The 15,292-nt window shown below is 38.6% G+C and overlaps 1 protein-coding gene across 7 annotated transcripts in view; it reads right to left on the minus strand.

Annotated features, from left to right (window-relative positions):
* MADD (MAP kinase activating death domain) overlaps positions 1-15,292 on the minus strand; it is a 127,510-nt gene that overhangs the window by 16,960 nt on the left and 95,258 nt on the right. For 5 of the 7 annotated variants that reach the window (XM_081313512.1, XM_081313510.1, XM_081313514.1 and 2 more), the window contains 8 exons: positions 14,468-14,530; positions 14,034-14,154; positions 13,570-13,675; positions 11,483-11,593; positions 10,295-10,402; positions 10,049-10,213; positions 7,803-7,875; positions 2,581-2,687 (listed from right to left, as the gene is read on the minus strand). In XM_081313512.1, the coding sequence (XP_081169638.1) occupies positions 2,581-2,687; positions 7,803-7,875; positions 10,049-10,213; positions 10,295-10,402; positions 11,483-11,593; positions 13,570-13,675; positions 14,034-14,154; positions 14,468-14,530 (854 nt within the window). The remainder of the gene's footprint in view (positions 1-2,580; positions 2,688-7,802; positions 7,876-10,048; positions 10,214-10,294; positions 10,403-11,482; positions 11,594-13,569; positions 13,676-14,033; positions 14,155-14,467; positions 14,531-15,292) is intronic. The other 2 variants (XM_081313513.1, XM_081313511.1) reach the window with 1 other exon arrangement.

Here is a 15,292-nt window from a genome sequence, read left to right on the forward strand (position 1 = left end):
TTGAGTTACAACTTTATCGTTCTTGTAAATCACTGAATGCTTACTTTTATTTAGAAATTCTTTCCCAAAGTAGCATACCAGCATTAGAACTCTTATAATTATGTTCTTCCAATAGTTGGAATGAGGATACTATACTCCAATGCAGTGTTTCTCAATCTTAGCAACTTAAAGATGTGTAACTGGGAAATGCTTAAAGCCATGCTGGCTGGGGAATTCAGGAGTTGAGATCTATTTGCCTCAAAGCTGTCAAGAATGAGAAACGCTGTTCCAATGATATGTTGTTCTTTAAAAGTAACGCCAATTCCAATATACCTTTCAGGAAAAGTCATAGGAGAACACATCACAGAAGTTTCCCATTCTCCACTACCTTCTCTCAGAATTCAACTCATTGAGGATGCAAGCAGGCATTATCATCACAACAAAGGTGGGAATCAACTCTCTGCCATAGTCTCCCACTAGGCTTTAGACCAGCAGCTGCCGAAGCAACACAGAACTAGAGCAGTGTTTCTCCATTTTGGTAAATTTAAGATGTCTAGACTTTAATTCCCAGATTCCTTGGCTGGTTGGGCAATTCTGGAAGTTGAAGTTCAGTCGTCTTAAAGTTGCCAAGATCAAAAAGCACTGTAATAGAGCAACTGTTAGAAATTGGCTTCATATAATGGCTTTGAATTATTTCATTTCTGTGCTTCGTAGCTGTAATTCTCCAACACATTCAAATGAAGGGATCCAGAATGCAATATTTTTAGACTTGGGAGACATTTGGAATCAGTGGCACAGTCTCAAAATGGCTACTGTGCAGGGTATGACTCTTCACAAAACATTTATCTTCAACATAACAACAAAACATACATTGTCCAAACTCCACCTCTTCTCACTTCTGTTTCATCTCATCTTGAAAACTGCTTTAAAAATGGATTTCCCTAAAAACCACTTCTTCCAGTTTTAACAATCATTTAAGTATGAAAAATTAATACGTAACACATAACCTGTACCTAAGGTTTGCACCTAATGTATTGTTGATGTGTGTGATCTGTCAACATTTGCCTTTCAGGATTCATTATTACTGATTTCAGAAAGGAGCAAGGGAAGAGGACAGCTACACAGTTTGTTTATGGAGTTTGGGGGAGACTTACTCTGTACATGATATAAATTGCCAATCCCATTTTAATCTTTTTCTCTGCTCTTCCTTGGCTTTCTTTCCCTATAATTGTCAATGCCATATTATTTTGTTAACTCTATTTATGCATTTTTCATTTTATATTCTAAGAATTTTGACACAATAATACGTTGTTCATTCATCTGGGACTTGGAATCAGGCGTGAATGAATATATACCCATGTGGCACTGCACCACTAAATTAGGGAAGAATGAAAAAGTACAGTTGCACTCTTTAATAGTTGCACATAATTTCAGCTGAAAAGCAACTTGTCTTCTGAGCACTGCATGTAGCTGCGGTGTAAATTGCAAAGGAACCTTCACATGCATGTATATTTTCAATGCATGTATTTTCAGAGGTTCTGAATCACAGTCCAGGGTTCTCAGAGGCACCAAAAACAATTAAACTTACCAAAGTAAATAAAATAAAGACAATTGCACAAAAGACTGAATGACAAATTTAACTTCTCTCCTCTGCCTCATTCTCACACACTCTTACACACAGATACACAAGCACACAAAACCCTAAAACTGATTGCACATTATTTGCAAAACAAACATGAACATGAAGCAAAATAAAATCACTGAAAAAGACAAGCAAAAAGAACATACATCTAAAGAAAGAAAAACTGGCACGTAATTCCATTTGTGTTTCCTCTATACCCAGAGATAAAAGCTCTATTAATAAAGGGAGCAAAGTAAGATATCTGTATTACTGTGAGAAAATCTCTCTAGCTGGTATGTTGGCCAGAGTACTTTTAACCACAAAGAAGAACATATGATGCAGGACAACTATTTAAAAAAACAACTTGCAATTCCCAATTCTAGATCACTTTTTTCATGTAATGAGAATCAGTATAAATAAACCAGATATAAGTGGTAATAAAACTGCTTTGTAATGTTTGGCCAATATATTTCAGTGCCACATTTATGTAAACTGTCAGAGCATACCCAATATTGTTAAATGTTACTTGAGGTGCTTTGCGGAAATCTAACAGCCAAATGCACATCATCATCTCAATGGCTATTTTTCAGTTAAAACACTTGCTTCATTTGAGTGAAGAAAGAATGAATGAACTCACTATAAATTAATTACAAATAAACTGAAGCCCGTGTTTCTGAAAATACCATTCTTATTATTTTTACTGAAGTTTATAAACGGTCAAAAATTCCCATATTTATTCATTTAAATATTCCCATATTTATTCATCTGCTTTTCATTATTAAAAACAATTCTAAAGCAGATTTAAAAATTTAACTGTTCTACCTAACAAGAAGAACCTGTCATTTTAAAAGGAAAAAAAATATTGATAGCTATGACATTTCTCTTTCCCTTTTCTGGTATAGGGAAGAGGAAACACGTTTACTGGTGTTCTTCAAAAAACGTTCATGCTACTATAAGACTTGTTACAGGCAATTTCCTACCTGACTATGCATGAATTTCAAATTAATTCCTTCCAGTGTGACTTGGAGAAGGCCTCCTTCACCAGTTTTCATATCCTGTACGGGAAATTCCCCACCAAGTTCAGGGCCTATCACACAAACAGAAAATAAAGAGGAAAATAAAATTTAAAAATACACATAAACACCAAATCATTAACAGAAAAAGGACTAATTTTCTAGCATATAATCCTCCTTCCAAAACAGAACCTCAGGATAATGTAAGTCTCTACTGCAAAGATGCAGAAGATCTCTCGAGGCAGAGTCATAATGTGATAGGGCTCTTCTTCGGGACATTAGAGTGCATTTCTTCAGCCCTTGAGATGGAAAGAAGAGAAATATGCCAGCACAGTTTGCCTTGCCTCATCGCTGAGCAACATTTTGCCTCAATTAACACAGTCAAGGAGGAACATCTTACAGTTTTAGTGCAGGAAATAACTAGGGGCTTCCCCTGGCTCCCTCTACCATTTGCTCTTTACCATGTTATTTAGTGTATGGCGATCTTACATGAGCCAGAAGACTATAATGCTAATACAGAGTAGTTGTTTAGATGCCTAAGACTGCATGTGATCATCCATATCATCAGTTGGCTTAGAAAATTGGTCACTTTGATAGGGGCTGGAGCTAGAAGAAGATAAGCAGTGTCCTGCTAAATCAGACCCCTGGCCTATCTGGTCCAGTTCTGCATTCTCATAGTGGCCAAACAATTGCACAAGAAACCAACTAGTTCCTCAGCAGATGGCCTTCAATAGCAGTCATATTACCCACCAGGGCAATAACAACTGATCCCCATGGCTTCCATGAATTCATCCAACCTTTTTTTTTTAAGCCAATCTACTTGGTAGCCCACACCACATCTTTTAGAAATAAATTTCAAAGTTTAATTACATGTTGTGTAAAAAAATATCCTTTTGTCAGCTTTGTTTCTTCCAGGATCCAATTTTATTAGCTCTAGTATTTTGTAAAGGAGAACACAGCTTTTCCTTGTCTACTTTATCCATACTACATATAGCTTTTTGCATCTCTTATTTACCTCCTTTCTAGATTAAAGAGCCTCAAATCTCCCAACTTTTCCTCCTAGGGAAGCTGCTCCGACTCCTTGATCATCTTTGTTGCCCTTCTCTGCACTTTCTCTAAGTCCGCTTATACCCTTTTTAAGGTGTGGCAATCAGAACTGCACAAAATATTCCAGATGTGATTATGCCACTGACCAAAAGCTACATTAACAAGCAGCTAAGCTTGTTTTGTTGTTATAAAAGCTTGTGGTATTATTTTAAGATTTTAAGATTTATTGAGATTTTTATACCGCCCTTCTCCCAAAGGGACTCAGGGCGGTTCACAGGGCATAAATATAAACAACAGTACAAACATTAAAAGATAATTAAATTAATGCCCAAGTTAAGACCAGAATAATAAAACAAACCTATAAAAAACCCAAGTACCCCCATCAGGCCAGACCCGCTAGTTCGAATAAATGGGTCTTCAACCCGCGACGGAAGGATCGGAGGTCTGATGCCATCCGGAGCTCAACCGGCAGTTGGTTCCATAACGCCGGAGCACCCACAGAGAAGGCCCTCCCCCTGGGGGCCACCAGTCGACATTCCTTGACAGGAGGCACCCTGAGGAGGCCCTCTCTGTGGGCGCGCACAGGGCGGAGGGGAGTCGACGCCGGCAGCAGGTGGTCCTCGAGGTATCGCGGACCCATGCCATGTAGGGACTTAAAGATCATAACCAAAACCTTGAACCTTACCCGGAAGACAACTGGTAACCAATGCAGCTCACGGAGCAAAGGTGTAACATGGGAGTACCGGGAAACTCCCAAGACAACTCTCGCGGCCGCATTCTGTACCAGTTGGAGCCTCCGAGTAGTCTTCAAGGGAAGTCCCATGTAGAGAGCATTACAGTAGTCTAGGCGAGAGGTCACGAGCGCATGAGTGACCGTACACAAGGCCTCCCGGTCCAGATAGGGCCGCAACTGGCGCACCAGGCGAACCTGGGCAAAAGCCCCCCTAGTCACGGCCACTATGTGATCCTCCAAAGTGAGTCGTGAATCTAGGAGGACTCCCAAGTTGCGAGCCCTATCCACAGGGGGTAAAAGCTCACCCCCCATAGAAAGAGGTGGAACATCCCAGGTGTCTCGGGAAGCCGGAATGTACAGCCACTCAGTCTTGTCAGGGTTGAGTTGAAGTCTGTTCCTCCCCATCCAGACCCGAACCGCCTCCAGGCAACGGGACATCACAGCGAGGGCATCACTGGGGTGGTTTGGGGTCGAAATAAAAAGTTGGGTATCATCAGCATATTGATGATACCCAACTCCAAAACCACGAATGATCTCACCCAGCGGTTTCATATAGATGTTGAACAGGAGAGGCGAGAGGACCGACCCCTGAGGAACTCCACAAGCGAGAGTCCTAGGGGTCGACCTCTGCCCCCCTGCCAACACCGACTGCGAGCGTCCCAGGAGATAGGAGGAGAACCACTGAAAAACCGTGCCTCCCACTCCCAATCCCCTGAGACGCTGCAGCAGGATACCATGGTCGATGGTATCGAAAGCCGCCGAGAGGTCTAATAGGACTAGGACAGAGGAATACCCCCTATCCCGAGCCCTCCAGAGATCATTCACCAGAGCGACCAATGCCGTCTCCGTGCTGTGCCCGGGCCTGAAACCCGATTGGTAAGGGTCCAGATAATCCGCTTCATCCAGGACCAGAGGGAGCTGATGCGCCACCACACTCTCAACAACCTTCGCAAGAAAGCGAAGGTTGGAGACTGGACGAAAGTTGTTCAATACAGCTGGGTCCAAGGCAGGCTTCTTGAGGAGAGGTCTCACCACCGCCTCCTTCAAGATGGTGGGGAAACAACCCTCACTCAAAGAAGCAGATATAACCGCCTGGAGCCAGCCTCGTGTCCTCTCCCTAGCTGCATAAACCAGCCAAGAAGGGCACGGGTCCAATAAACATGTGGTGGAACTCAGCTTCCCCATAATCCTGTCCACTTCATCAGGGGTCACAGAATCAAACTCCTCCCAGATAACATTGACAAGACCGCCCGTGTCCTGATCGTCAGACTCTGCCCAGCTGGAGTCCAAACCGGTCCGAATCCGAGCGATTTTATCCGACAGATGTTGACCAAACTCCTCGGCACGACCCTGCAAGGGATCCTCCCTCACCTCCTGATTAAGAAGGGAGCGAGTCACCCTAAACAAGGCGGCCGGGCGATTATCTGCGGACGCGATGAGGGTGGAGAAGTAATTACACCTCGCCTCCCTCATCGCAGCGAGATAAGACCTAATGTAGGTTCTTAACCGCAATCGGTCGGGTTCAGATCGGCTGGACCTCCAGCAGCTCTCTAGGCCCCGTTTCCGACGCTTCATCTCCCGGAGCTCCGCGGAGAACCATGGAGCTCGCTGGGATCTGCGCCGGGTCAGGGGCCGCAAGGGTACAACCCGGTCGAGTGCCTCAGTGGCTGCCCTTTCCCAGGCTTCCACTAAGGCATCCGCCGAGCTGTGAGCAATGGAGGCAGGTGGAGCAACACGTCAAACTGTTATTAGCAACACGTCAAACTGTTCTGGTGTTTTTTTTTGTGGTGTTGCTCCTTCTGCATTTCAGTCTTTAAATATACTTTAGATATACTCTGTGTGGCTCCTGCACAACTGTTATCAAAACTGACATTTGTATAATTTTTGTTAGTATTGTACTGATATCCCACATTTTCTATAGGAGTTCAAAACTGTATCTGTGGCACTCCCTCTTCCAATTTTTCCTCCCAACAACTCTCTGAAGTAAGTTGGGCTGAGAGAAGAATGATTGGCCCAAAGCTACCACTGAGATTCTGTGGCTGAGGCTGGGCCTTTTGATTGACCAATGCCAGTCCAACATATTATCTATTATATCACACTGGCTTATAATTGATACTATATACAGAGCAAAATTCAAAGAATCACATTTACATCTAAGCAACTAACACAATAAACACACGTGAAACAGATTCATACTTTCACACTTCCAAATTATACATATTTTGACCCAGGAATGCCTTTGGAAGAAAAGCAATGCCTTGAAAGTATGAATAGGCATCAGCGTCTTTTTAGCAGCAAACATGTTAAAGTGAAGGTTACCACCATTGCAGAACATCAGACATCTTTCCTAATATAATCAAGGGGTGACTTTGTACATTTTACCGATTTGAAAAATAGGTATACGCAGCTCTATAACAGAGATATAGGAAGGGGACAAAGGAAATTTTACTCTCTAACACTTGCATAAATGATACAGACATAAGTTTGGATCTTATTTCAGCATTTTAGAGGATGCCTTTCTCCTGATCCTTTTCTTTAACTCATCTTTTAATGAGTCATAAAAGAATTAAGGATCATTAAGGCTTGTAGAGTAAATTATAGGTAGTCTTCCCTGTAATGGCATGTGGGAATGACATTGAGACAGAAAACATAACCAAATGAGCTAATTCCACTTTATTGTAAAGCTACATTACTAGAATGTTGCACTTTAACTTGGGATGGTAGATTGACTACTTTTTCCCCTCTCCATTTCCCTTATAGAGTGGAGAGATAGAAATTTCAAAAGCATACTGTAAGCTGCTTGTATAGCACACCTGCAGCTCCTAGCCCTGGGCTCTCATTACAATCACTTTCCTTTTGATGTGCAAAAGACCAAACAGCTTACTTTCTTGCAATCCTTTTTCCTTCAATCTATCTACTCTGCAAAGAAGGGAAGAAAAAAAAACCTATAGATCAGGTACAGGACGTATACTGACTCTAATGGTGATCACATGACTAAGCAATGGGGTGAAGGTCATAAATGAAAAAAGTATTAGTAAAGTATCTAATATACTTCTCTCTACCCTATTCCTTAATTGGAATTAGTTGCTATATGTTCATTTCTTTCTCAAACAATAATCATGCAGTAATGTAGTGTGTGTGTGTGTGTGTGTGTGTGTGTGTGTGTAGTTGGAAACGACTAGCACGCATGTGCGGGGGAACCTTTACCTTTATATATATAGGTGTATGTGTGTGTACATAATAATATACACATACATATACATATATTCATAGCATCCAAAAATGAAATAATTCCATTTTGCTAAACTGGATAAAATAGTAAGTTTAATACTTTCAGATCTTTAACAAAAAGCTCTACATAAATGCTCTAATAATGCTTGTCATTTAAAAACAAAAACTAAAATCTTACCTGGCTTTATGCTCTGTTGTCTTGCAGCTGCTCTTTCCATACTGTCTTTTACACAATAATATAATTCCCGGCACTATAGCAAATTAAAATAAAAGGAAATAAAATGGTAAGTACAGCATGGAATAAACAAAATAGCATAATTGCGAAGGACAGGAAAGACATAAGACAATGTGATTTTTGATGGAACTCCATATCATTCAAATACAACCTTGGAAAATGATGCAGTTGCTTTAATCAGACCCAGGCAGTGCAAACTACAGTATAAACCTATGCACTGCATCTTCTCAAAATCTAGTCAAAATGTTAAGAGATAGTTACTGGACCCAAATTGCCCAGGAACTTATGAATGCTTAATATGTGTCCACAACTCATCAGTTTTAATCTAGGGTCGATAACATTATTGCTATTTAGAGCAAAAGCAGTACTGTAGTAATAGGAAAAAAACTTAAAACAGAAGAAAACATAATAATGGTTACCCAAACATTATGGAATGATCACTGCTATCATTTTAGAGATGTTTGACTGTGACAACGTCTTTCTTTAGCTCCAATTATAGTGCAGATACACTTGTTTTCCTTTATGGATAGAACTGTTTAGTTAGAGTAATTCAATAAGACAAGATTCTATCCACTCTATCAGATTTTAGCTTACGCTGTCTTTAGAAAAGGGAACTGATACATTGAAGGCATTTTCTCTTCCAACCTAAAAATATTTTTTAATCTGATAGCCAATCATGCATTACATATAAATATAGATGGTTGCAGTTTAAACGAGGTTCACTGTGAAAACAACATGAAACAGTCCCCCAACATTTCAGTGCTTGTAAGGGAAAAGAAAGGCTACTTAGGGAAGGGAAGGGAAGGGAAGGGAAGGGAAGGGAAGGGAAGGGAAGGGAAGGGAAGGGAAGGGACGGGAAGGGAAGGGAAGGGACGGGACGGGAAAGGAAAGGAAAGGAAAGGAAAGGAAAGGAAAGGAAAGGAAAGGAGAGGAGAGGAGAGGAGAGGAGAGGAGAGGAGAGGGGAGGGGAGGGGAGGGGAGGGAAGGGAAGGGAAGGGAAGGGAAGGGAAGGGAAGGAAAGGAAAGGAAAGGAAAGGAAAGGAAAGGAAAGGAAAGGAAAGGAAAGGAAAGGAAAGGAAAGGAAAGGAAAGGAAAGGAAAGGAAAGGAAAGGAAAGGAATACAGTAAATAAGTCTGAATTTTGATTACAAATAATTTAAATAACTTTTCTTGCTAAAATTAAAACCTAATATTTTGAATGAGAATGATCTAAAATGAGGATTAAGTAGGATGAAAAAAGTCACATCCTCTTTTATAAACAAACATAAAAGGACATTCCATTATAAACAATCTGGCAAATAATGACATGACCATTATTCATTTACTAAATAGGCAAACTGGAAAGGATATTTCTTAATGGGACCACCTTTCTAACTCCAGCTTATCTGTTGATTTTTAGTTGGTGGACACACTTCTAAACAAAGCACAAGACAATAGCTACCCACACTTACTATTTTCTAAGATTGGGCATCAGTAGAAATAATCTGATTTGCCAAGGAGGTTAATAAGTGCAAAGAATACAGTGGAAACTAAAGAATCTTGTTAGGGACCAAAATTCTAACATTGCAAGAGAATGAGTGTAGAACCCTGGGGTGGAGTTAAAAGAGGGATCAGCCTAAAATCTCTATGTAGCCACGAAGCAAACTAAATCCAATCTCCCTTGAATTCTATTGATCCTTATCTAACTTCTAGCAGCCACTAACCATTAGTTGAGAATTCTTGTGCGCAGGCAAGATTAGAATACAGAATACAGAATAACACAGTTGGAAGGGACTTTGGAGGTCTTCTAGTCCAACCCCTTGCTCAGGCAGGAAGCCCTATACCTTTTCAGACAAATCGTTGTCCAATCTCGCCTTTAAAACTTCCAGTATTGGAGCATTTATAACTTCTGGAGGCAAGTTGTTTCACTGATTAATTGTTCTGTCAGGAAATTTCTCCTTAGTTCTAGGCTGCTTCTCTCCTTGATTAGTTTCCATCTATTAGCAATAAATTACTTTAATTAGATCAATAGATCTAATTAAGCTAATTAATTTATTAGAGCAATAAATCTCTTTAATTATTCCCTTAGCAATAAATCACTTTAGTTAGACCTTGATGTATGGATCTGATTTCTTGTGCCTCACAAAAATGTCCAGTAAAGTAATAAAATAGGTGTTTTTTTTCCTGAAGGCAAAATAGTAGAAAACATACCTTTTTAGTGTAGAACTTATTTAGTTGTGTTTCCTGTCCATTCCTTCTCCAAAGACAAAGCACCTTTGTTTTGGGGCAGTATGTCATATTTATCAATTTTTCGTACCACCAGCGTTCATACACAGTGCCAATGTTGCTTCTCAACACAATGCAGTCATCGCATACCTAGAAATATAAATAGTTTTATGCATAAAACTTCATAGACTTCAGCCCAGTAACTCGATTAACATTTAATCTGGTCCCTACCTCCATGAAGAATATGTCCCCTGTTGTATCTGTGCCAGCATGTACAACAAATGTTTGTTTCTTAATATGTCTACTGCCACTTGGTCGGATGAGGAGCTCCCTGCCAGACTAAAGGAAAAAAAAACAAATAAAAGAGATGCACTCTTTTCAGTCCTCACATTACATAACTGAAAGTCAAAATCTCTCAATATACAAAAGCACTCTCGCCTAATATAACTCATTGGACCTGAAAGTACTTAAATTGGACCAGATTAGTACCATAGGTTTAAAAAAATGTCTTACATATTTTATTCATATATCTTAAAACATAAAACACAACTCTTAACAAAAAATTACTCAAGCAGTTGTACAGTGGAAACTTTAATCATAAAAAGAACAAAACTATACCAGCTATTTTTAGCTGTTTTAGCAGGAAAATTACAAGATAATCTAATACATCAGCAAAGCAGTCTTCTCTACTCTACTGAAGAATAAATGAAATTTCATTGAAAAGTTTCAATGAAAGAATCCTATAGGCCTTTCAATAAAAAATATGAATATAGCTCTACAGCAAAATGTGACTCACTATTTATTTATTTATTTATTTTATTGAATTTATATACCACCCTGCTTTTGTAATCTTTATAAAGTCTAAGATTCAGTTCAGACAATGGCTTTTTCAGAAAGCCCCAAATGGAACAGAATTTGACCACAGAGCAGAGAAAGGCTACCTACTGCCTTTCAAAAGTCTTGCAGTCTCATCAGTTTCAGATGGTATGAAAGAACTGTAGTAGCTTCTTAGTAGAGTCCCGAGAAACAATGCCTTTCCCGAACATGATTCTTTTTTGTATAAAGTACAATTAAGTCAGTCAATATCATCTACATGTACTAGTGCCCAGGTTTGAGTCCCACCTTATTCTGAAATATCTGATATTTCTCTGAAATAACAAGACAATATTCTAATAAATTACTTCTGAGCTATACAACAGAAGAAAAATATATTTCATGACTATGAACTAGTCTTGATATGAGTTATTATCTTGTCTATTGCATGTTAAGCGTATTATAAAGTATGCAAACTTCTCTATAACTTTCATATACTTTCAAATATTTGACAAGTGATACCATTGCTATTGGAGGTACAAGCTGAAGTTTAATGTTATTATTTCTTCCCCTCACAGCAAAGAAACAAATATATGTTTAACTTACTACGTTGGCAATTTTGTCAAGCATGTCATTTATTTCTTGACTATGAACCAAGCCAATATGAGATTTCCCCATCAAACGGCGTACTTTCTTCCTAATATCATTCTTCTGCACCTATATAGCAAAAGGCAATACTTAGTGATACTTTTCCATCATTTATGGAGATCCAATTAGACTACTGTAACACACTCTACATGGGGCTGACCTTAATGACCCCCTGGAAGCTTCAATCCAGACAAAATGCAGTCGGCTGGGTATTCATACATACAGTACTTGTCAATGGGCATACATTACACCTGCAAGTCTTTTACTCACTTCCTATTAAGGTTGGGTGTAATCTAAACTGCTGGTCTTTACTGTATTTCTTATGGCCTGGCACTGGATTCCCTGCAGGACTGCATCCCTCCATTAGAGTTGACTAAACCACTTCAAACATGCTGGCAGAAGCAGCTGGTTGTCCCCCATTTTGGGAATCTCAGGAGGGCTGAAACCATGAAGTATGGCCTTCCTTTGGAGCAATGTTTCCCAACCTCCAACATCATTAAGATGTGCGGATTTCAACTCCCAGAATCCCAGAAATTCTGAGAGTTGAAATCCACACATTTTAAAGGTGCTGATGTCAAGAAACATTGCTTTGGAGATTGGCTTGTCAATATAACTACCTTCTTTCTGGAAAAAGTTCAAAGCTGAGCTTTTTTTGGAGGGCTTGGGGGTTTAACATCAGGCATTATATAGTTGGGGTTTTAATTTATCTTCTGATATATTATTGTCATTGTTGACCATCGTGGCAGGGTATAAATCTTATAAATAAGTTTGGGAAAATCCTGAAAGAATGCAGTGACAAACCATTTCCATATTGCTATTAAGAAAACTATATAAATATGTGCAAGAAGACACTAGTTCAAGTTTTAATAATTTTCAAGACTTTTAATGAAACAAAAATACTTGACAGTTTGTTATACCAGCCACTAATGGTGGGTTGTTCCTGAATATGTGATTCACATTTGACATATACACTGTCCTCTCATCTGCCTGCCTTATCATCCTTCCAACATAATTTTAAATATCTCAAAGAAATGAAATGTACTCCACCAGGCATTTCCAAGGTGGTTCTGAGAGCAAAGACAGATTGATCAAATCATAGAAATGATAAGGATCTTTTTGTTTTGCTGTTAATCAATATTTTTATAATCTATCACAATCCTGAAGGATTTTGAGCATTATACAAATAGAAAACCTGTAAAATGCTAAAACAACTATATAAATGTCCATGGTAAATTACATAACGGTACCACTACTCAATCAATGTCAAAAATATGCCAAAATAGAATAGCTTTAGGTTGTTTCTAGAAGGGTAACATAAAAGAAGCTGCACATAGCTTGGAGAGTTATGTGTGTTAATGCTCCAAAGAGTAAAGTCTACCACAGGGAAGGATTGCTACCTAATTCAATCCCTAACCCTGCTTCTCTTACAAGGGGTATTCTTAGCAGACCTTCTCTAAATGGCCAGTTGAATGGGTGCTTTGTCCTAAAGGAAAGACTTCAAAAGTTATCATCAGCAACAATAACAATATAGAAAAAAATTGTGACTTTGATAGAGATAAAAACCTATAAAACATTGACCTAATTATGAAACACCAAAGTTAAAATTTCATTTTTTTTAGTTTCAAATTTTCTTTTTTGCATTTTATATATTTTTTAAAATTTAATAAAGTTTTGATTTTTAAAAAAGTAATAATCAGCACTTTGAATTGACTCCGGAAGCATACTGGAAAGCAATGCAATGTTATTAGCACATTACTTTCTCACCCTTTTTCCTCAGACTATACTCAGATGAAGTGAAGAGACAGAGGAGCATCAGCAAACCAGTTCTCTGGGAGAATCACCTCTCCCAGAGATTTTCCCCCCCCTCCCCCCATTACAGTTAGCACAAAAGAAAGTGAACCCTAAGTGTATTGACACTTAGCAACTAGAATGAGAAAATTTGATCCTTAAAACATTACTTCAAAGACTGCAGTCTGTATCATGCAAAGACATTATAGCATCACCAATCACAAGACCCAATCTAAAATGCAAAAACAAAAAAGCACCTTCATCATAATCATGTATGCAATCATATTGTGAAGCAAAGTAGCCAATAAACGGTCTTCATCAGCTTCTAAACGTTTTCGGTCATGTTCTCCTAAAGAAAAATATCTACAGAAAAACAATAGTATATATTAACTGAAGCCACCAGTGAGCATTCAAATCCTACATACTGCTCTATTTTTTCTTTTTTGTTTTAAAGATTCATCTCAAGGTTTCATGCTTAAAATTTACTCTACATAAAAGATGTTTCCCTTAATAGACTCTACATTTAAGATGAGCAAAGGCAGAAAAGAAGCAGAAAATTTTCTTATGAAGGAGAAAGTTTTACACGTAAGTGGTAATTATTTACATTTATAGTTATACTTGTAAACATACTATACATAATAAAATTGCACCCTGAGTTCCTACACAGGTTTAGTTATAACTTACATATTGCAGAGACAAACTGTGGAGATCTATACTTTACCTGTCAATCATCTCTTGAGGCCCCTGATCCATTCCCATCCCTTCTCTTTCTAACATCACAGCATCCAAAAAAGCATCTTCCCAGAATTGCATCTGATCCCACAGAGTTGAACGCTCTTTACCTAGACAGCATTGTTTTTGTTACCCAGAGATATCATTTTTATAAGACATAATCATATAAACAATTTCCCCCACAAATAATAAAGTGTGATTAAACCAGTGTTATTAAACCAGGTATTTTCTTATTCTATGCTACTAAATATGCTACTTCTGATTTTACTTCATAAATTATTCCTAAAGCACACACCGTTTCCTTTCTTGTTCTACAAATATTCCTAAATGAAACTGTTGCATTCAAGTCAGAAACAAGGAAAAACCCCATACACTCATGATCTTTTTAATTCACACAGAAAAGCAGAAAGAAGAAATGATTACTCATAGAGAAGGTTTCCATGGCAGCATCCTCTAACTGGTCCCAGACAGATCCTTTATCCCTCCCTTTACAATTCCAAGCAAGCAGCAACATGGCAGCAAGAGAGAATTTTAAAAAAAGAGAGAGAGAGAAATCTAAGCATTTGCTATGGATTAGTGAGACAGATCAATCTGTTTTTCCACAAGAAATATTTCAAAATAGTTAAAGTGAGCGAGAAGTTAAAAATGATCAATGCTACACTTTGCAATGATATCTCAAGATAGTACTTTTAAATATACATCTCAGGATTTAATAGTTTCTAAGTATCTTTAATCAAAATTAGTTTAAATCATAAATATATATTGTCATTATTGTTATTGTTGTTGATGTTGTTGTTGTTGTTGTTGTTGTTATTATTATTATTATTATTATTATTATTATTATTATTATTATTATTATTATTATTATTATTATTATTATTATTATTATTATTCCACTATGGGATTAAGGTTTCTTTATAAAATTTTATGGATAGTACACATTGTAGAACAGATCTTCCCAACCTTTCCGGCTTGGCGGCCTGGAAGAAAAGGGAGCAGCAGGGAAATGTGCATATGCCCGACCCCGTGCACGTATGCGCAAACAGACACGTGTATGAGAGCGGTGCTAGCGTGTGCTGGTACCCACACACATGAACAAACATGTTGCTGGTGCCCATGCACATGTGCAAATGGGCCGCTGATGCCTGCATGACGTTGGCGGAGGTGCTAGCATCCCTGCGAAAGTGATCACGCTACCACGAGTGGAGGGGGGGCTCGCCAGCTATTCCCAGGGCCCAGTGGCCAACA

This window comes from Vipera berus, assembly GCF_964194415.1.
Source record: "Vipera berus genome assembly, chromosome: 1".
In the NCBI taxonomy this organism is placed as follows: domain Eukaryota; kingdom Metazoa; phylum Chordata; class Lepidosauria; order Squamata; family Viperidae; genus Vipera; species Vipera berus.